Raw genomic sequence first — 19516 nt, forward strand, 5'->3', positions numbered from 1 at the left:
ACCTTGAGGCGGATGGGCTACAACAGCAGAAGACCCCACCGGGTACCACTCATCTCCACTACAAATAGGAAAAAGAGGCAACAATTTGCAAGAGCTCACCAAAATTGGACAGTTGAAGACTGGAAAAATGTTGCCTGGTCTGATGAGTCTCGATTTCTGTTGAGACATTCAGATGGTAGAGTCAGAATTTGGCGTAAACAGAATGAGAACATGGATCCATCATGCCTTGTTACCACTGTGCAGGCTGGTGGTGGTGGTGTAATGGTGTAGGGGATGTTTTCTTGGTACACTTTAGGCCCCTTAGTGCCAATTGGGCATCGTTTAAATGCTACGGCCTACCTGAGCATTGTTTCTGACCATGTCCATCCCTTTATGGCCACCATGTACCCATCCTCTGATTGCTACTTCCAGCAGGATAATGCACCACGTCACAAAGCTCGAATCATTTCAAATTGGTTTCTTGAACATGACAATGAGTTCACTGTACTAAAATGGCTCCCACAGTCACCAGATCTCAACCCAATAGAGCATCTTTGGTATGTGGTGGAACGGGAGCTTCGTGCCCTGGATGTGCATCCCACAAATCTCCATCAACTGCAAGATGCTATCCTATCAATATGGGCCAACATTTCTAAAGAATGCTTTCAGCACCTTGTTGAATCAATGCCACGTAGAATTAAGGTAGTTCTGAAGGCGAAAGGGGGTCAAACACTGTATTAGTATGGTGTTCCTAATAATCCTTTAGGTGAGTGTATGGTCCTGTGGAGTTTTCTAGTGGACTGAAAAAGCAATAGATTTTATTATTCTAGTACCAAAAAGTTAAACTCATGTGCAGTTTATATAATAAGATTGATACTTTGCGTCAGTGTATTGATACAGTATTGCCATGGAAAATATCACGATATGCTGTATTGATTTCCCCCCCACCCCTATGAAATTATGTATACTGCTAGACACCTGTTTATATTTCTTATTGAACTGTACTACTTTACATCACAGATTCTAATCCCCCAAACAAACTCAGAAGCAGCTCTCACACACCTAATTTATCACCTTGATTAATATAACTTTACCAAACTCAGGAACATCCCCCTAGTTGCAGCCCAGCTACCTGTCGTCACCACAGGTGCAGCAAGTGAAGCTAACAAGCTATGCATGTAGACACCAATACCTGCTAATTAATGTTAACACATAAAGAAAATACCAGAATTTCACTCACCAACTGGAACACGGGCTTCCTGAATGGCCTCTATCTACCATTAACCACACAGCCTGCCATTATTCGGCCCGTTTTTGCATGAAGAAATGTCCAAAAGGCTGAAACAGTACAGATGTGGAGCTCTGTGACTGTTGTAGCGGCTAACAGACAGCGGACAGAGTGCTAGCAGTGACAGCCGCAACAGCCACCTGTCAGTCAAAGTGTGGCCACTCTGATCAGCATCTTGATATGCCACACCTGTGAGGTGGGTGTAGGTGCTAGGCGGTATATCATTATAAAGTACATACCGATATCATTTCAAAAGAGAGATAAAATTAGACAATATGGTGTATACAGATATAGTTTGATGTTGAGTTAATTAATGTTTCCTAAAGTCCTGGCAGCGTTTGCTCCTCTCTCTCCCTCCCTGTGCGTCTGCACGCAGCCGTCTCCTCACGAAGACTCTAACAACATGGAGGGAGAGACTGCTGAAGACCTGGCTTGTAAAAACAATGGTTCAGTCAGTCAGTCATACACTATATACTTCGGCTGGGCGCCAGGTATATTTGGCGACACATAGCATTTTTAAGAGAAACACAGAGTCATTACGTTACAAGTGGCGACACTGGATATTTTAGAAGCACTGATCAGGTAAAGCGACAGTGGACACAATAGTGCAGATGTAATTCGTTAGCTACCATGGTGGTTTTGTTTTGAAAGGCTAACATGCGGCGCAGCTGTTGCTGTGAACTGAATCGCGGGAGGAAAAGTCCAGAAGACAAGTTCGAGGAAGGTTACGGAGCAGATGGATTATCTCGGCAAAGGAGGTGATCTCTAACACAGATTTGTAAACAATATTTGAGAGAAACAGGCTTTTTGTTCAGTTCAAGTTCAGCTCATGATGTGTGTGGGTGTCCTACTATGCATGGCGCTATTGTGAACACAGCACAAGAGACACTAGGTGGCAGAAGAGCACCGTGTGTTATGTAGTCCGCTATGATCCGTAGAAGAAGACGAGCAGGTCGCAGCCTGGTGACGCACAAAGAAGACTTGAGTGTGGCTGATGCGGGAAACGAAAGCAGCGAACTGGCTTTATTTTCATAAATGTCACAACCTATAACTGTACTTTGAAAACGCTCTAAATTGAGTGGATACTGTGTAAAGTTTCAGATCAAAGATGGACGCTAACAGAAGATAAAGCTCCGGGACAACAACTGCTACTTTTTGGTGTCTCTACGTTTTAATATCTTGCCGTTATGGCATCAGGTATGTGTTGCCTTAACAACCTGACTGATACAGAAAATAAAAGGGACTTATATGTTACAGATTGCATGTGCACTTAAAGTTTTAGACACCGCTGAGAAGGGCTGCATTATGTTAGCTAAACTGTTTCCACATTTTCTTTAGAGGAGGAAATCAATCTGCTGGTCATCGTCGTGGATGTAAATCCGATATGGTGGGGGCAGCAAGCTCAACGTGAGCCAGAGGTAGTACTGTTAAGTCGGATATGATTCTTAATCATGAATGGTTTTCAGACTGTAACTTAGTTTTTAAATGTGGCTGAGGCTAAACAACACCCACTGTCCTCTTGTCTCCGTCCAGTTCTCCCTGTCCAAGTGTCTGGATGCAGTCATGGTGATGGGGAACTCCCACCTGGCCATGACCAGGACAAACAAGCTGGCTGTTGTGGCCAGCCACTGTCAAGACAGGTAACTTTAAAGAGTTGTACAGTTTAAAGTACATTTACTGTGCTTAAGTGCTGTACTTAAGTATGATTTTAAGAGTATTTCAATGTTGTTGCCTTTTTCTATTCCACTGCAGTTTAGAGGGAATATTTTTACCCTTTATTTGACAGCCATAGTTACTACTTTCTTTTCAGATTATGTTTTTATATAAACAGACAAAGAGTTTATAGATGACACTACTTTGGTTTGTTTTTGACTCGTTATCCCTTACAAAAAGAAGTGCCTAGTTGTTGTCACATTTCAGATATCATGAGTTGTTAGCAGGTCGACAAGAGAGATTTCCGCTTTAAACTTCTCAAACTGTTTCATTTAAATAATTGTCTTGAGGCCAAATAATATAAAGAACTTTGCCCTTTCATCTTTGCTACAGCATCAGTCAACCTCTAGGTTGGGTTCCCCTGTTCTACACTACCCAACAGTATTTAAAACTAGGGAAGGTAATTTATTTCAGAAGGATTTTTTGTTATATTTGTTGAGATTGTCTTTACATCTCAGCAGAAATCAGTGAATCGAATGCTTAACAAAACAAAATCCGGTATCATTGGCTGTCGCATTATTTCATTCAGTACGAATTCGGCCTACCCTAGCTTAACATTTTAAGTTCAAACTAGCTCCACCTCGACCAACTACAACTATTTACACATTAATGCATCATTATTAAAGTCATATATAATCACATAGGCTATTTTCTGCAGAAGCAGCACTTTAACTTTGGATACTTTGACTGCCAATGCTTCTGTATTTATGATTTTAAATGCAGGACTTTTTTTGTAATGGAGTATTTTTAGATTGTTGTATTTGTACTTTTACTTAACTAAGGATCTGAGTGCTTCTTCCACCAGTGTCAGTTTCCACGTTTAAAGGGCCGTCTAGATGAATGTGATGTTTTGCTCCTGTCACTGCTTATATGCACGTCTCCCACTACTTTATTCCAGTCACTTCCTGTATCCCAGCAAGTGCTGGAGAGGTGGTGACAGCGGTGGGGACGAGGCATCCTCCAGCGGGGATGGGAAATATGAACTCCTGTCCGTCGCCAATAACCTCATTGCTGAAGAGATTAGAAATGTTATGTCAAAAAGTAAGGACAAGTCTGGTTTTGCACGGTTACAATTAATATACAGCATTCAATATATTTAAGTAGATAGGTTTTCTCAACCTGTTAAAGCAAAGAAAAATTCTGTTTAATTACGCTGTACAGTTTTGGTGATTTTGTAAACTTTACTATGCATCGTGTGATTACAGCTGAAGTGAGGGGAAATTCAACTGATACTTTGTTGGCTGGATCCCTTGCCAAAGCTCTCTGCTGTATCCTTTTAATAAAAACTGTTTAAAGTTTTATCATCATTTGGACATTTTTTTTTTCATCCTTTTCTTGATGTGCACAGCAATGAGTGGGGCTTGGCTGAGGTGTTTTCCTTAATCCTTTTTATATTCAGATATTCACAGGGTCTCAAAAGAGCTGGAAGGTAATTAATGTTTTTTCATGATTACACTTCATAATGCTCTTCAATGGGTACTGTTTTTCCTCTCAATACTTATAATAATTATAAATGTTGCCTTTTTTTTTTGTAGTTGGACAGGAGATAAAATCAAGAATATTGGTAAGCCCTTAATTGTCAAATTTCATGAGTGCTCTTGTTTTATTCCTGTGATTTTGAACACAGCTTCTGTATTTTACTGGACAGGTGATAAAAGCCGCAGAGGACTGTGCCCTCCAGTACATGAACTTCATGAATGTGATTTTTGCTGCCCAGAAGCAGGTAAAGTATTGATCTTGAGTTTTCTGTTCTGTCTACTTCTTGTAACTTGTATATTTATTTATTTATTTTTAAATGTGTTTGTTTTGTATTTTAAAACAGAACATCCTGATAGATGCCTGTGTACTGGATGCAGACTCAGGTCTCCTTCAGCAGGTACATTTTTATGACTTTGTTTGACAGCACTACAGCCTGCTATGAAAGCCAATACCATCCGAAAAGCTGAATACCAAACTAAACATGCATTATTAAATTGCTTGTACAACTATTCAAGTAAATCGCTCTCACATCACTGTCTGTATTCAGGTAGTATGCCGGGAGTTTGGTGTTGCGATACTTGGACTGTATTGTGCTTTCCTCACCTGTGTATATACCCAGGTTATTTAACTTCAGATGGTTGTTTTGTAGGCTTGCGATATAACTGGAGGATTGTACCTCAAGATACCACAGAAAGTTGCCCTGGCACAATACCTTTTGGTGAGAATGCGGTACAGATTTCCCCAAATTCGGTATCAATGATCTAATCTATCTGTGGAAAGGCTGCTTTGTGTTAATTATGGTGTTCTCTGAACAGTGGGTGTTCCTGCCAGACTCTGAGCAGCGTTCACAGCTGGTTCTGCCGCCACCTGCACATGTTGACTACAGAGCTGCATGCTTCTGCCATCGTAACCTCATTGAGATTGGTTATGTGTGCTCCGTTTGTCTGTCAAGTAAGTTTGATTCCCAGTTAAAAGAAACAAATGTATGACAACAATATTTATACTGGTAAAAGCTGCAGTTACTGTTTGTTTTTATGGTGACGCTTCTCGTCTTCTCTTTAAGTATTCTGCAACTTCAGTCCCATCTGTACAACTTGCGAGTGAGTATAGCTTGAAGCAGGACTCTTTAATACAAACCCTATATCATCTGGTATACATCTTAAATTATGCAATGTGATTTCATATTCACTTTGTTGGCATTATGATCTCAAACATTTTTCTCTTCAGGACGGCCTTCAAAATCCAACTACCACAGATGGTCAAGCCCAAGAAGAAGAAACTCAAGCCATCTACATGATTTTTGCTGGGATTATACTAATTTTGTGAATATAGTTTACTTTTTTTGTGTGTATATATATATATATATATGCCATCTTGTTTGGTATATATTTGTAGAAATGCCTTTTGAGGAAGTAGGGCCATATGAACATGTTGACTAACAGTGACTGTCATGTACAATGGAGGCTGATACTTTACTTAACTGCTCTCAAAATAATACTTTCTGCATTTTTGTGATGTAATTTTTTTTTTTATATATATAAGTAAAGCACACATTATGTTCTTAGAAAAGTTTGTCACACAGCTTTTGATGAGTCATCTTGTTTCTACAAGTTGCAAATAAGCCTTTATTGACGATAGAAAAGTTATTCAGTGTCTGTTCATCACTTCTGCAAGATATTTCAGCTACTACAGATTTTCTTATACTTCATGGATATCCTTGATTAACCCTGTTAATCTCTAGTGGTACTCTTACACCACAAACTACCGTTTGCACACAGGATATAGATTAATGAAATGGGTTAATGGCAGTGACATTTGTTGAGTGCATCCATGAAGAACTTAATTGCCAACGGTAAGATTATAATCAGCATTAGTATAAGGTAATTTTTATTGAGCTTTCACTCTGTAAACTCAGCATAAGATCTCTAATAGAAGTAATTTGACATTTTATCTCATTATGAAGACTGCCTTTGTATGAAGGAATACTTCCTGTTCAAATTAAGATGTTGAAACAACAAACCGATGGAAATGTCTGCAGTATATGTACAAAGTCAATTTGAAATAATCCATGGGTAACAAGTGGAAGAAGGGGTTTCACCATTGAAATTCTGCACAATGTCAGAGTGATCATCAATGGATTGGAATGATGTTGCATCTGAAAAAAGAAGAAAGACAGGCTACTGATTAGTGAACCACTTTGTAGCCGCTAATACCAGGAGACACCTATTTAAATCATGAATCGAACAAAAGAGTATGCCAAATGGCAGTCAAAGTAAAACCCACACTAAGAAACATTTGCTCGGCTCACAAGAAGCTTTTCAGCAGCTTTGTTCCTGTGGGCTTGACAGCTTTCTTTGCTTCTACACATCAGCTACTCTTCTTCACTCCCAAATGGTAAATCTGTGCCAATCCAAATATGTGACTGATTGTGTCCGTGTAGCACTCACCCCAGCAGACCTCTGCCTGACCATCTCTTTGGCGTCAGGCTCATGTGAGTTTTCTGGCCATCCCGGATGACTGTGACACGTAATGGTTTCTGTAAAAGGACATGACTTTGCACTTTACACTCTAGATATCAAGTATGTTCAGTAAAATATACCCTATGGTAAGAAGAATAAGCATATAATGTGATTACAAGAAGACTTTCTTGTAATTTGAACAAAAGATCTGAAAGGTCTAAAATAAAGTTCAATTGAAAGGAAGTCAAACCAAATTTTTTAGCCACAGTCTCAGGGATTTCATAAATCATTCTGGGAGAAATCTCGTTTAGTATTCTTTTCGGTCTAAATTTAGACATCAAACTGCACCACAAAACAATTAAAAGTGCCAAATGAGGATCAACAAAATGAGTTTTATTGCTGAACCATAAATACAGCTGTGCCAGTGGCTTACCCCTTCACTGTGTTGTACCACAGAAGCAATATTCTGGAGGTTCTGAAAGTTTTCCGTGTTGACAGAACCAAACTCAATGATTTCATCACCGACTCTGAGCCCCTTTGGGATGAAACGACCAGTTAGTATTATCACAGTAACAAAAACAAATACTTTTAAAAGTAACTTAAAAGAATTGTGACGGTTCATCTATAGTTCACATCACTCACAGCTACACAGGCGGGTGATCCTTGTGTCACAGCATCCACCCGTGCAAAGGGAGGAGGAAGAGTGACCTGCTGATCCATCGGCTCTTCCTGGCCTTCTGCCTCATCCCGTTCCCGCTTGGCTTTCTCCCGAGCATGCAGCTTGTGGAGGGCTTCTTCGATCTCCACCATGATTTCCTTATGATCGTTCTGCAGGCCTGAAAGACATGATCAGAGCATTCGCTTTAAAATTAAATTATGATAAAGCTTATTTATAAATTGAGAAATGTATTGATGTGGACCTGCCAATATTCTGATAATTTATGGATTGAACAAAAATTACATTCTCTGGGTGAAGCTACTTCAATGTTTGGATTTGCTGCTTTTCTCTATTTTTTGTTATTGAAAAATAAATATCTTGGACTGTTGGATGGTCAAAACATGATATTTCATAAGTCACCTTGTGCTCTGGGATGTTGTGATGGGAATTCTCTGTTTTCTTACATTTTACAGATGAAACAATAAATCAAGAAAATTATTAGCAGATAAATAAAACATCTAAATATGCATTAGTAGCAGCACGGTGATATTGACACGCTATATCTATCACTCTATAGTATCAATCTTTAAAAAGTGGTATTAGTATTGGTCGAAACTTAATCAATTGCCAACATTTGGCCATTTGTGGAACTGCGATTATGACAGTTTGTGCTGACAAACATTTACATTTCAATCATCTGAAAAACTAAACTTGTTTTAATGCTAGGTTTAAACTATTGCATGTTGGTGTCACATAATATACAGTATTGTGGGAAATATCAGGTAACTGGTTCTGGCTTCAATCACATTGGTTATGAGAATGTTTGGAAATTATCACTGAAAAGTTGTCTGCTATAACTAAACATCATACAATGACAATCCAATCGGTGTTATTATAACAGATGACTCGATCTCCTGACCTTTCACAGTAACGTGATGTTAACAGGTTGACGTTTCTGGAAGTTGTGTTGCTTCTGGTAAAAATGTGGCCAACAGACAATGTCTCAAAAATGTCAATAACAACAAGCACGCTGCTGCTTACATGAAATATTGTGTCTTGCTGTCCTGATCTGGTATAAATTAATATCTGCTCGGGGGTAGCCCTCTTCGTCAACCAATGGATCTTCAACTCCAACACCTTGCTGTAAACATAAAGTAAAGAAGGAAAGGCATGTTTAGCTAAGTTAAGCTAACAACATTCACAATTAATGCCTGTGGCCCTGGCTTAGCTTTGGGCTGCAAGTGAGTTACGTCTGAATATCTGACAAACTTACGTCTTCCAAAACATCGTAATAAGCTTTTATCTGCTCTTCTATTTCATCTTTCTTTTTAACAAGGTTTTTTACATCATCCATTGTTATTTCCCACTTTCCAGAACTGTTTTCCTCTGTCATCTTCATGGCTGCTCAATTCAGTGTGAGGCGCCACTTCTTTCCCACCCGTTTTGCTGCAAGTCCCGCCCTACTGTGCTGTGATTGGATAGTATCCGTTTTTCGACACATCCTTGTGATTGGATGCTAGATTTGTCATTCTTTGCTGTGATTGGCTAGTGATTGGACGCTGGCTTCACAAGGTTGTATAACGAAGAGTTCGTAGTCCCTTTATGCTACACATACATAACTAATGTCTTAAAATATGGTAACAAAGAACATAAGCTACTGCTACTATTTATTCAGTATTACTGTTCCCCAAAGCAATTCTTTTAATTATGTAAATATTGTACATATCCACACTCATTTATATTTTCTTTGTATTTTATTTTTATTTATTTACTTCTTTATATACCAACTTTCAATAATTTCTACTCCTTATGCCTTGATGTGCAACTGTGACACAGAATTTCCCCTCGGAGATCAATAAAGTATTTCTGATTTCCGAAGATTAAATAATAATATACAGTAAGTCCCGGTAGCAACACTAAATTAATAAACAAATAATATATTTTAAATACTTATATCTACAGAGGGTATACAACTTAATTTAACTACACAATTTGTTCATATAAATTTGCTTCGCAGCAAATCATCTATTCATAACCATAACTTTATTCATATAACATATTATTGTCGCTTTGGATAAAAGCAAAAACAAAGGGTTAGAAAACTGCAAAAGATAAAATTAAAGCTTTTCAATTAAATTAACATTATTGTATCTAGGGAAAAAGCAATGCTTATTATGCCCCTCCTAAGTATTAGCATAAATTTAATCAGATCTTTTCTATTTCATAATAAAAGACCAACCACAAAATTATGGCACTAATAAGTCATATGCGTCACCCTAGGGGCACATATTAAGGCCACACCATTATAGAAGAGAAGACCCTAGTTGGGAAGTGAAGAGCAGCTGAAGATGCAAAGAGATCAGACAAAAAGAATAACAAAATGCACAATTTTATTTGTACAAAAACAGAAAATATTATTCATATAAAACGTAGTAAAATGTGCAGTTCTTTTGAGCAGTTCTCTTTCAGCTAACCAGGCAAGCACAGATACCAACAAAAAGCTAAAGTATGACAAATAACAGATATGTTTTATGTTGGTAAAAACAAGGCCAGACACACTACTGAAAAACCTTGGAAAATGCAGTGAAGAAACCATAGATAATTTAAGTAAACAAGTGACTGATGACAGATTTTTTTAGACTATGAAACATCTTTGGCCGGTATGGTTAAATAAGTCATATAGTGCTATAAACATGTAGCATCATCATTCATTATGCAGCCTTGTGCTATATAATGACTGATAAACAACCTTGTACCTTGTAAACCATTTTGTATAGGAGCCATTCCACATAAAGGAACTACCAGTATACACAGTTAAATGTACACCCCTTTGTATAGGTTTATAAAAGAACTATATACAATAGACTATATACAAAAGAACTCCAGGAGAGTAATGGGTTGAGGGGCGTGGTGGTTTAGCATCCAGCCTCTTTGGAGAAGGGTGAGGGGAGCGGTGGTGGAGCATCCATTATTTTGGGTTTCTGCGACACACCTCTACAGCTTGAGACAGACTTCACTTCTCCTGGATAGCTGTAGCGATGGTCCACGGTTGCTAAATAGTTTTGAGTCGTTTTCTGAGTGATGAGTCGACGTCTACCCACAAGCTTCACCTTTTGGCGGGCAACAGAGTTGGGCTGTGTGGCTATGCTTGGCCCAGCATGCTTAGCGTCCCGCCGTAGCCCTCCTGCTCGCTTTGAAGCCAGGCTGCCTGCACCATAGCAGCCAAACATGTGCATCGCCGCCTGCATCATAGAGGGATTTCCCTTCAGCCTGTTGAAGGCCCTTAAGAAGGCTGATCCTGCCACCTGAAATCTTTCGCTGCTCTGTACCATTGCTGCAAACTCACGGCTCATGGAGTCCCACTCCTGTGCGCTGACTCTAACAGCTGGGGGAGAAAAAGACATTGGTATCCTTACAGGGCATTGGATTACCTTGTATTTTTAAATCGGCAATGTATATATTTAAACACATCATTGTGAACATGTATCATTTTAATTAAACTGACCTTCCAGTGTTTCATCAGCCTCATGCTTGTCGAGGTAATCATTCCCAAGTTGAACAAGCAGATCATAGTTAAGAGCATCAAGTGTTGAGGATGGTGACTGCCCAGCCTCAAACTTGGTGAGTTGCTTTACAGCCTTGCTGCTCACATCCAGGTGACGCACAGCATCCGCCACATGAATGTTGTGGTTGTGAACATTCACAATGTCCACTAGTGTGGGGTAATCTGGAATGTGAGGATCGGTACTTCTGGAAGGAAGAGAGCAAAACTCCTTCTGTTAAACGAATATGTACAGAAATACATTATCAAATTAACACAAGCATTGCTTAGGAAATGAAGTGGGGTTTGTTTGTTAGACCTGCTCTGTCGTCCATTGGAGACCTCAGTGCGTGCAAGGGTAACTTTAAGTTTTGCAGGGCAATCTGTATTTTTGGATGCCCTGCCTTCCTTTGGTGTTGCTCTGGGCTTGGTGTTATGCTGGCATCGGTATTCTGTCTAAAATGTTGTGGGAAAAGTTATTAAAGAGAAAGTACTGACAGTCCACACTTAAGTTAAAGTACAGTTACTTTTTCTTCTGATGATTCAAGTGAAAGTATTAGGTACTAATCACAAAACTGACTGTCTACTTTAGACACCAAAATGTCTACTTGATAATGACGTTGAGTAAATTTCAACAAAAATGAATAATTGCATTAGGTCATAATTTATACATTTACTATATTTTGTTTAAACTTGGTGAATGGTGGTTTTAGTCATGGAGGAATCAAGTAATGTACCGATACTCAATAATAGTACTTAAGTAATAAAGTAGTTCTGCTCAAATACTGTCCACCCTGGACACGAGTCATTAATAACTGCCCTTCGACAGACTAAGGATACTTTTCAGTAATAACCTTTCAACCCCTTTCAGACTTTCATATTGAAAGAAGTGGCTGATGGAGAAAATGTAATGAATAACCAGAAATGTTGCCTTACCACCAACTCAGTAAAGAACAACTGAACAACCTACTTTGAAGATGATCTTTGAGCCTTTGGTAGGCCTAGTGTAGTCCACTCTCCATGTAACTGGCATTGACTTTAGCCACACCAGTATATCCTCCTTTGATTTGAGGGACATCCTTAGGGTGGCTTCAAAATCCATATGGTCACTGCCCACGTTCACTACTTTGTAACTGCATATGTGATATTGATAGTCCTTTGGCAAAAAGTCCTACATCACAGACAAACACGATGTTATCGAGAGACTAAATGAAATATACCACTGCTCCCTTGAGGGATGGGTTAAATGCAGAGAATGAATTTCGCAACATGTATGTGTATGTGACAATAATGTATCTTCTTCTTCCATCTGTTCTGAAAACTAACATCCAAGACTGTTTGGTTGTCAGGTGAGCCTCCGTTTAAGACAGCATGACAGTTATGCATGTGGTTTATGTAAATCATGTACTTCAGTCATCAGTGTGTGTCTCCTCCTGACAAATCACTTACCATCAATTCGGGGTACTGGTCCATATTCGCAGATGGAGCTGTGCAGTGAAACCGCTCCGCATTGCTGAGGCGATTTGTCAGATTTTCTCCCCTATTCAGATAATAAAAATATACCTTAGTCTGTTGTGTCTATCTATATAATCAGGCAAATTTGATTGAAATAAAGATTAAATAGGTCACTTGTTAGTTAACTTACTTCACCACTAACCTACGAGACTAACGTTATCATTAATTGTACTAGTAACGTTAGTAGCCAATGAACAGTTAGTAGCTAGCACCCTGTAGCTAATGTGTGAAGAAAGCCGGTTAAATATGTTGATAGATAATATATTTATCTCTACATTAGGTCTAAGCGGGTCATTTAAGGCCATTTCAATTAAAAGATTATAACAAAATTATGTGACACTTACTTCTTGTTCTTCATATCGCCGATATTTACACTCGCGACCACAGCTAGCATTCAAAAACGAGGAGGGCGGTACTTGCCCCAAAACGGGTGGGCATTGAAGCTACATCCGGGGTCCAACCACCGAGGATGGTATTTCCGGCTTGATGTAACGCAGACAGCGCTGACGTTGACGTCCTTCTTCCTTCTGGCAGACGAATGGCGGTGTAGACGCTTTACTGCCCCCACAGCTCTTTAAAGGGTTCTGACTGACCCTAACTGGTCAAGGCCAGTCGTGTGTAAATAATTCCCAACCCTTCATTCATTTACAAGATGGTCTTTCCAAAGGAAAATAGTACAAAAACCGGCTGGAATATTTGTCACATTCAAAGTTACGTACATTATTATAAATATATAGTGGGCATCTAACTCCGGCATTGTCTAAAAACATGTAACAGTATAATTGACAATAACTATTAGTACTTAGTAAGTGGAAAAGCAGGTTCAGTGTTAAATATAAAGTTAAATATAAGAACTTAAGTTTTTCCTTTAAGTAATGAAGTTTTTTTTAGTGACTGACCCGCCATTTCCTTTCCATGATACATTAAAAAAAAGAAAAACTCAAATAATCTCTTCCACTTTCCAAAACAAAGTACACCTGTCAAATATTAAAATACTTAAACACACTAAAGAATTGTTTGCTCAAAATTCACTAAAGTACATTAAATCATATAAATCAACTTTAATATAATATTCGATACAATCATCGATTATAACATAAACCCCTTTAATTTCTTCAGAAACAATTGTAAACAGTTGTAAACATGTGTTACAAATTGTTTTACACCAGGTATTTCATCTTTGTACAAACAGTGAACATGTTGAGAACAGTTACACAGCCCTGAAAAAACACATTTTGAATACATACACCCCCTGACTCGTTGTGGTCTATAACTGCCCCCTCACATTTTCTCCTGTAGCATATTTCTTAAGTTCACAGTGGTCTACATTTAGGCACATGTGTATACACTAATAGAAAAAGTTAATATTAAATAAGCACGCTTAATAAAGTGTTAGGTGATATCTCTCAGGGCTGTTTACCCTGAGTGCTTAAATGTTCATTTTGATCACATCTGTTACTATAAATTGGACTGTATTTTAAATGGCCTTTGTCCTGAAACAGTGCAAATCGTTTTAACAAAGTCATTCAAAAACCTCTGTGTGCCCTGTGATACCAAATGCAAAAAAGTTTCCTTCAAGAAATTTTCCTTCATGTTAAACTGGCTGATAAATCCAAGATTTCTGTGGTTGGAACTTGCGCAAATGTGGCACTGGAATATAAATCTGTGTTTGTTTTGCATCATACATAAATTAGTTCTGCTGATTAACAAGAGTCAAGCACCAGATTAGCTGTTTTTGTTAGTGTAGCTAACTGTCTGTATCTTTTGGACCTGCATGTTCATCATTACACACCAGCAGAGACTGATCTTCGCCATCCTTTTGCAGTGATGCATCGTGGGATGAGGATGAAAAAACCTGTGAGAGCTCAGCCTGAGCCGTTATCTCCTTCTGTACCAGAGCAAGCTGGGCTGTTGCCTCATCCAGTTGTGAATGAACAGCTTGGACCCACGTTTGTAGCTGCGTATTGAGAGCATCCATCCCTTGGTCCAGCTTCTCCTGTCTGCCTGTTAGCTCCTCGAACAGGTGTTGTGTATCATTGGAAACCTGCAGCCTCTTCTTTCCTGCAGAGGGAGCCCGCTGACGCAGCATGTAGGCCTCAAACTCTTCTGGACTAAGGTTGAGTGCTGGTCCATCCAGCTTTTCAATGAAGGCCACAGCACAAGACTAAAACAGGTGACAAGGGCAAAACGGCATGAGTGTTCAACTGACCTGGGTACACAGCATCCTGTGGTGTACGCTGGATGAGTAACAAAAGCAATAAAATTACCAAATTTGTAAAATAGTAGCCGCTCTCTCCTGCCATCAGGCTGTGAGGGAGACCAAAACGAATCACATACTGCATGTTGGAGTGTAGCCGAGGTGGATTGGCCTTCAGCACCACATAAATCAGACCTGACAGGAAGTCATCAGCATTAGCAGGCTCACTGTTTGAGGTGGAGAGCGCTTCAAAGACATGCTGACTGCATTTGGACACGCAAACAAGTTTGTCCTGAGGCGCTCGTTTTGCATCCATTTCAATAATAGCTGTTAAAAAAATACAGAGCAGGAGAAAATGTCAAAGACTAGCATTTCAGACCATTTAATGATGTTTACAGTGTACCAGAAACATACTGCTTTCTCTCATGAGCTTAAAGGAGTAGCACAACATTTTGGGAAATACACTTATTCGCTTCCTGGCAGCAAGTTAGATGACAAGATCAAAACCACTTTCACGTCTGTTCACTAAATACACCCTGTTACCTGTTATAGCAGGCAGAAAAGGGTCGCCTGTGACTGCAGTCTTTTTGTCAGGAAAAGGTACGCTCAGCATCTGTGGAGTAACCCAGTTTAGGGAGCTGCAAAGTAAAGACGTCAGTGTCAAACAGGTCTTCGGGTACAAGTAAAACACAAGTGGCCTGTATATAAGGCTTACCGTATCCTTCTCTGGAGAGCCAGGTCCTTTTGTTCATCATCACAGCTGTCATGGCAGAAAACCCATTTGTGCAAACGTGTCATTATTAACTTCTCGACGTGCTCCATTATCTGAGTGACCTGAGCTTCAGGAAAACCTGAAAACAAAAATACCAACTCGAAAGTCATTTAGTATTCTCACATTTTCAGAATAAACTACCCAATAAGTGTTGAATTGATCTGTACTCACTGCTAAAATATTCAGCAAAGGACTGGAAGAAATCTTGCACGAGATCTGACTGCTTTTGTACTGGGAGGTGCTGCAAAGATAATGAGAATCTATAATCAGAACAGCTGACATACTAAAGAAAAGTTAAAAGAACTGTAATTTCAAACTTTTAAAACAGATAATTACATGGTAAGCCTCCATTGTGTTGAGGAAAGCTGTACATCGGGACTGCAAGCGCTGGGAGGAAGGGCTCTTTAGTATCTTTAGGAAACCAGGGAAGTCCCCGGGCTCAAGGCTCTGGTAGGCTTTTAACACATTTGTGTGGCTTTCAGAAGGCTCTAGAGGGACAACAAGTGTAGTTAGACTGAAAACCCATACTCAGATTGGCTATTTGTTGAAACACTGGGCTAGTCCCTGCATTTGGTAAAATAATCAAACAATGGGCCACACAAGTTAAGATACCCAGGTTCAATCCCTGTCTGCAGTACCCACAGTTTGGTTGTGAACCTGTAGGGATAAGAGTACTACACTACCCACATGTGTGCACATGGGGACCTATCTGTACTTTATACAATGAAGAAAAACGTCTTATCATTACCTAACTGCAATTAGAAATCATGTGCTGAAGAGGTGCCTCTGGTGATCAAACAGAAAAATCAGAAACAGCTATTTTTCCATCCATCTTTTATGCTTCGTGAGACAGGCCTCAGGAAAGTGTTGGAGAAACACATCAATGAAAACAATTTTGCTAATGGCAAACACAGAAGACCAAAAAAGGTCAGTAAATCAAAAGTTTTTGCATTGATCTCAATAGACTTTGTAGGATCACAAGACACACAATCAGCAGCAATGTGCCCTTCAAGCCATCAAACGTTTGCACTTGCAGTTACAAGCTCTTAGTTGTGCTGTGAATGAGGCTTTTCATCATTTCTTTTCAAACATCGCTTTTGTTGCCTTTGCTGAACAACATTTTGCTTTGACCTTGAGGAAATACAGTTGGTGTCTGAACCAGATGTGGTAAAGCAGCTGATGGAGGGATTGTTCACCCTATGGGAACATGGCCACACCTTCTGCAGGTACTTGCTCGGCTTGATGGAACTGAATAAAAACTTACACTAAGCTAACGGAACTACCTTGATGCTTTGGAGGGGACGGGGTGCCCCAGAAAAGTCTCCTCATCGTGTTTATTCGACGACCTTTCTCAATGTTCTTCTTCTCCTCAAATTTGGAGAAGGTGGGAGGAGCTCCATCATTGCTCGGCCTACAAGGATTGACAACATTAGACATCCGAACCTAAACCCAGTTTAAAGCGAAAGGACTTACTGCGCCAAGCTGATAAGTCCAAAAAAAACCTAATAAATATGTTAGCAATTGTTTCATTGTTAACTTTGTCACTTTTAACTTCAGAAATTAAATAATTTAGTAGTTACTATAATTGTATTTTGTATATGTGTAATGTATAATTGTATAATTAATATGCATAACAATGTCCTCCAATGTATATTCAGGTGCAATCAATTGTGTAACTATAAAGTTTCTATCATGTACTACTTTTAAGATGTTGTGACAAGAATCGATCACGGATACCACAGTGTTGATATCATACCAGCGTCAGCTAACAGGTCTAACTGCTCCTTTGAGTCTCATTGGTATAAGCATTGTGTCTACCTTGTGTCTTGTCTTGGCTCTCTGGATGTGCTCTCTGGACGTGCTCTCTCTCTCCAGCACTTAGAGCAGAAGCCTTGCCATGCAGGGTTTCCATAATATCCACAGGCGTTCTTGCAGAGCAGCTCCTCCTGAGAAACCCTGATTCCTCTTTGCTTGTCATTCCACATTGTAGAGCTCTCTCATTTACTACTCCCACCTATTGGACACAACATTAATATTTCAACCAAATAAAAGTTTTTCACTATACTGTGTAGCTCTAATATGATACCTTTGAAAGTTAACTTCTTTACCCGTGTTTGTGACTGCAGGCTGCCTAAATCTCACAAGCTTACTGTTCACTATAGCCTGGCTGTGCTAAACTTGGCACATAACCTCAGGCGTCTTAACTTGGCCCAGTTCACGCATCAGTGGACTAGAACACACAATGCTGCAATACAGCACATTATAATCCCAGGAACACTCATTTTCCTATTTTCAAAATGTTATGATGTGTTGCAGTTCAGGGGATGAAAATCGTTAGCTATATTGGTTTAATTTGAGAAACTGTCAAGGTTCTGCTTCTATGAAAACGACAGGCAGATACTTTCATAAACAGTAGAGAACCAGAAATTAAAAAAAAACACACCAGCGAACTGACAAAGACTGTGTTGTGTTTATTAATAATTTACTAATTAACCCAGAAAAATGCTAATTATTTAAAGGAAATGCATTCCAAAAATGTATCACTGTGTTCTAACTACTTAACCATGCACAGTTTCGTTGCCAGTCAGTGTTTCTTTCTCCTAAATTACTTAGATATCCTTTACTGACTCTTTCAAGTGTCTGATTATTAACTATTTACGCTATTTAGAAACATTTCCACAATGTTAATACAACAGCAACGCGCCATAAGAAGCTAACATGACAGAATACTGTTAAACCTCACATTAAAGTCCTTATTAAAAGCGCAATAACAGGTTTAAGAGAGCTGAGTGTTGGTTCACGTTGTAGTTTAAGAGCTCCGAAGTGGCTGACTGTCAGGTGAGGGGATTGGATTTAACCAGGCTAACGTCAGCTAACACCGAGCGGCTAAAGCTGACGACTGTTTAACGAATATATGTAGGTTCAATCTACTAAATAACTTAATTCAACTTGTCTCGCAGTGAAAAAGCAAATATCCATAATTAAAAGGTACCAGTTACTAAAGTGCCTCCTCACCGGTCAGCTGGTGTCATCATAACTAACTTAGCCGCTTCCTTCCTTCTCGCAGTGCTTTTTCACTTTCTGGTGTCCTAACCGTCACAAACTCATCATGACCTCTACAATGAGAACAATAATCCTTCAGACCTCGACCAGTGAGGTGTTATTACAAAAAGTACAAAACAGAGGGAGCGACAATGCACTAAATCACAAGTCGACGGCAAAGAAACGCAACCAGAAAATCAGCTGCTTTCAAAGCTGTGAGACCCGGAAACCCTTCTGGAAACAAACGCAACGCTGGACGTTAGCGGAAGTGATGTTTCGACACGGTGCCGACCTTTCAAAGCAAAAGTGGACCGATCTTTTTTTCAAACTTTTTTTTTCTCTCTTGAAAAGATCTTTAGCCAAAACAAAAGTACGTAAAACGACAAAAAAAAAAAAAACAAATTGAACAGGACACAGCTATAACCAATAAACAAAAGGGTACCATGTAACAAACAATAGGCATTAAAATATTTAAGTCTTTATATATTTTAACTGTTTTGATTGCTTTACTATTCTTTAAACCACATAAAGTTTCAACATAATATTTATTTTATCTAAAATGTGCAAGTTGTGGTTTCCATTTGCCAAGACCATTTGCACTTGTAATGTAAAATATTAAATAAAGAGGTTCAAAATACATACCCTTTTACAAAGATCAATCTTGTCATAAAAAAATATAATGTCTCATTTTTGCAAACTAAGAGATGAAACATTCAGGGATCTAAAGTAATATTCTTAATCTACAGAAAATAATTTTGTACCAATAAAATTATAAAATAAATGACAAATGGTTTCAGCCTCGCCACTGCAAAACACACATATTTCCACAATATCATTCCTGAACCTTGATATCACCTGGTTCACAGGATAAAT

At 39.0% G+C, this 19516-nt stretch overlaps 4 protein-coding genes across 8 annotated transcripts; 1 reads left to right on the forward strand and 3 right to left on the reverse strand.

The window, feature by feature from the left end:
* Positions 1 to 1244: 1244 nt before the first annotated feature.
* gtf2h3 (general transcription factor IIH, polypeptide 3) lies at positions 1245 to 6028 on the forward strand. Of its 3 annotated transcripts, none has more exons than XM_046034039.1 (14): positions 1245 to 1463; positions 2363 to 2464; positions 2606 to 2685; positions 2801 to 2907; positions 3879 to 4021; positions 4186 to 4248; positions 4380 to 4409; positions 4516 to 4544; positions 4629 to 4703; positions 4803 to 4856; positions 5109 to 5177; positions 5275 to 5410; positions 5523 to 5559; positions 5687 to 6028. In XM_046034039.1, exons 2-14 carry the CDS (start codon positions 2455 to 2457, stop codon positions 5754 to 5756), a joined length of 903 nt encoding a protein of 300 aa, XP_045889995.1. In that variant the 5' UTR covers positions 1245 to 1463; positions 2363 to 2454; the 3' UTR covers positions 5757 to 6028. The 3 variants fall into 3 exon arrangements, with proteins under 3 accessions (XP_045889995.1, XP_045889993.1, XP_045889992.1); XM_046034037.1 differs by lacking the exon at positions 1245 to 1463 and adding an exon at positions 1775 to 2025; XM_046034036.1 differs by lacking the exon at positions 1245 to 1463 and having other exon boundaries at positions 2211 to 2464.
* Positions 6029 to 6057: 29 nt separating this feature from the next.
* Positions 6058 to 9003, reverse strand: psmd9 (proteasome 26S subunit, non-ATPase 9). The gene is made up of 6 exons (XM_046034040.1): positions 8850 to 9003; positions 8618 to 8717; positions 7561 to 7754; positions 7352 to 7453; positions 6907 to 6995; positions 6058 to 6614 (listed from the first exon to the last, which is right to left on the reverse strand). Exons 1-6 carry the CDS (start codon positions 8973 to 8975, stop codon positions 6590 to 6592), a joined length of 636 nt encoding a protein of 211 aa, XP_045889996.1. The 5' UTR covers positions 8976 to 9003; the 3' UTR covers positions 6058 to 6589.
* A 946-nt stretch (positions 9004 to 9949) lies between these two features.
* Positions 9950 to 13141, reverse strand: LOC123960449. Its single transcript, XM_046035189.1, has 6 exons — positions 12977 to 13141; positions 12567 to 12657; positions 12088 to 12288; positions 11437 to 11573; positions 11082 to 11326; positions 9950 to 10961 (listed from the first exon to the last, which is right to left on the reverse strand). The coding sequence occupies exons 1-6, from the start codon at positions 13024 to 13026 to the stop codon at positions 10492 to 10494; spliced, it is 1194 nt and encodes a 397-aa protein (XP_045891145.1). The 5' UTR covers positions 13027 to 13141; the 3' UTR covers positions 9950 to 10491.
* A 576-nt stretch (positions 13142 to 13717) lies between these two features.
* Positions 13718 to 18892, reverse strand: LOC123960922 (rab5 GDP/GTP exchange factor-like). Of its 3 annotated transcripts, none has more exons than XM_046035961.1 (9): positions 18617 to 18892; positions 17420 to 17615; positions 16885 to 17012; positions 15938 to 16089; positions 15773 to 15842; positions 15545 to 15680; positions 15373 to 15467; positions 14900 to 15024; positions 13718 to 14796 (listed from the first exon to the last, which is right to left on the reverse strand). In XM_046035961.1, exons 2-9 carry the CDS (start codon positions 17584 to 17586, stop codon positions 14380 to 14382), a joined length of 1290 nt encoding a protein of 429 aa, XP_045891917.1. In that variant the 5' UTR covers positions 17587 to 17615; positions 18617 to 18892; the 3' UTR covers positions 13718 to 14379. The 3 variants fall into 3 exon arrangements, with proteins under 3 accessions (XP_045891917.1, XP_045891915.1, XP_045891916.1); XM_046035959.1 differs by having other exon boundaries at positions 14900 to 15156; XM_046035960.1 differs by having other exon boundaries at positions 14900 to 15156; positions 18594 to 18892.
* Positions 18893 to 19516: the final 624 nt, after the last annotated feature.

This window comes from Micropterus dolomieu, linkage group LG21, assembly GCF_021292245.1.
Source record: "Micropterus dolomieu isolate WLL.071019.BEF.003 ecotype Adirondacks linkage group LG21, ASM2129224v1, whole genome shotgun sequence".
NCBI classification, from domain to species: Eukaryota; Metazoa; Chordata; class Actinopteri; order Centrarchiformes; family Centrarchidae; genus Micropterus; species Micropterus dolomieu.

Bases quoted from the DNA above. Each gene is read 5' to 3' on its own strand.
- gtf2h3 (XM_046034039.1), top strand. The intron at 4,410-4,515 runs GTAATTAATGTT...TTTTTTTTGTAG, and splicing joins GGTCTCAAAAGAGCTGGAAG to TTGGACAGGAGATAAAATCA. The intron at 5,560-5,686 runs GTGAGTATAGCT...TTTTCTCTTCAG, and splicing joins CCCATCTGTACAACTTGCGA to GACGGCCTTCAAAATCCAAC.
- psmd9 (XM_046034040.1), bottom strand. From the start codon at position 8,975: ATGAAGATGACAGAGGAAAACAGTTCTGGAAAGTGGGAAATAACAATG. The intron at 7,454-7,560 runs GTGAGTGATGTG...TTCATCCCAAAG, and splicing joins GATCACCCGCCTGTGTAGCT to GGGCTCAGAGTCGGTGATGA. The intron at 6,615-6,906 runs GTGAGTGCTACA...TTCTTTTTTCAG, and splicing joins TCAGGCAGAGGTCTGCTGGG to ATGCAACATCATTCCAATCC.
- LOC123960449 (XM_046035189.1), bottom strand. From the start codon at position 13,026: ATGCTAGCTGTGGTCGCGAGTGTAAATATCGGCGATATGAAGAACAAG. The intron at 12,658-12,976 runs GTAAGTGTCACA...TTATCTGAATAG, and splicing joins GGCGATATGAAGAACAAGAA to GGGAGAAAATCTGACAAATC. The intron at 12,289-12,566 runs GTAAGTGATTTG...TCTGTGATGTAG, and splicing joins ACCAGTACCCCGAATTGATG to GACTTTTTGCCAAAGGACTA.
- LOC123960922 (XM_046035959.1), bottom strand. From the start codon at position 17,586: ATGTGGAATGACAAGCAAAGAGGAATCAGGGTTTCTCAGGAGGAGCTG. The intron at 17,013-17,419 runs GTAGACACAATG...CAATCCTTGTAG, and splicing joins GAGCCAAGACAAGACACAAG to GCCGAGCAATGATGGAGCTC. The intron at 15,468-15,544 runs GTAAGCCTTATA...TTTACTTTGCAG, and splicing joins GCTCTCCAGAGAAGGATACG to CTCCCTAAACTGGGTTACTC.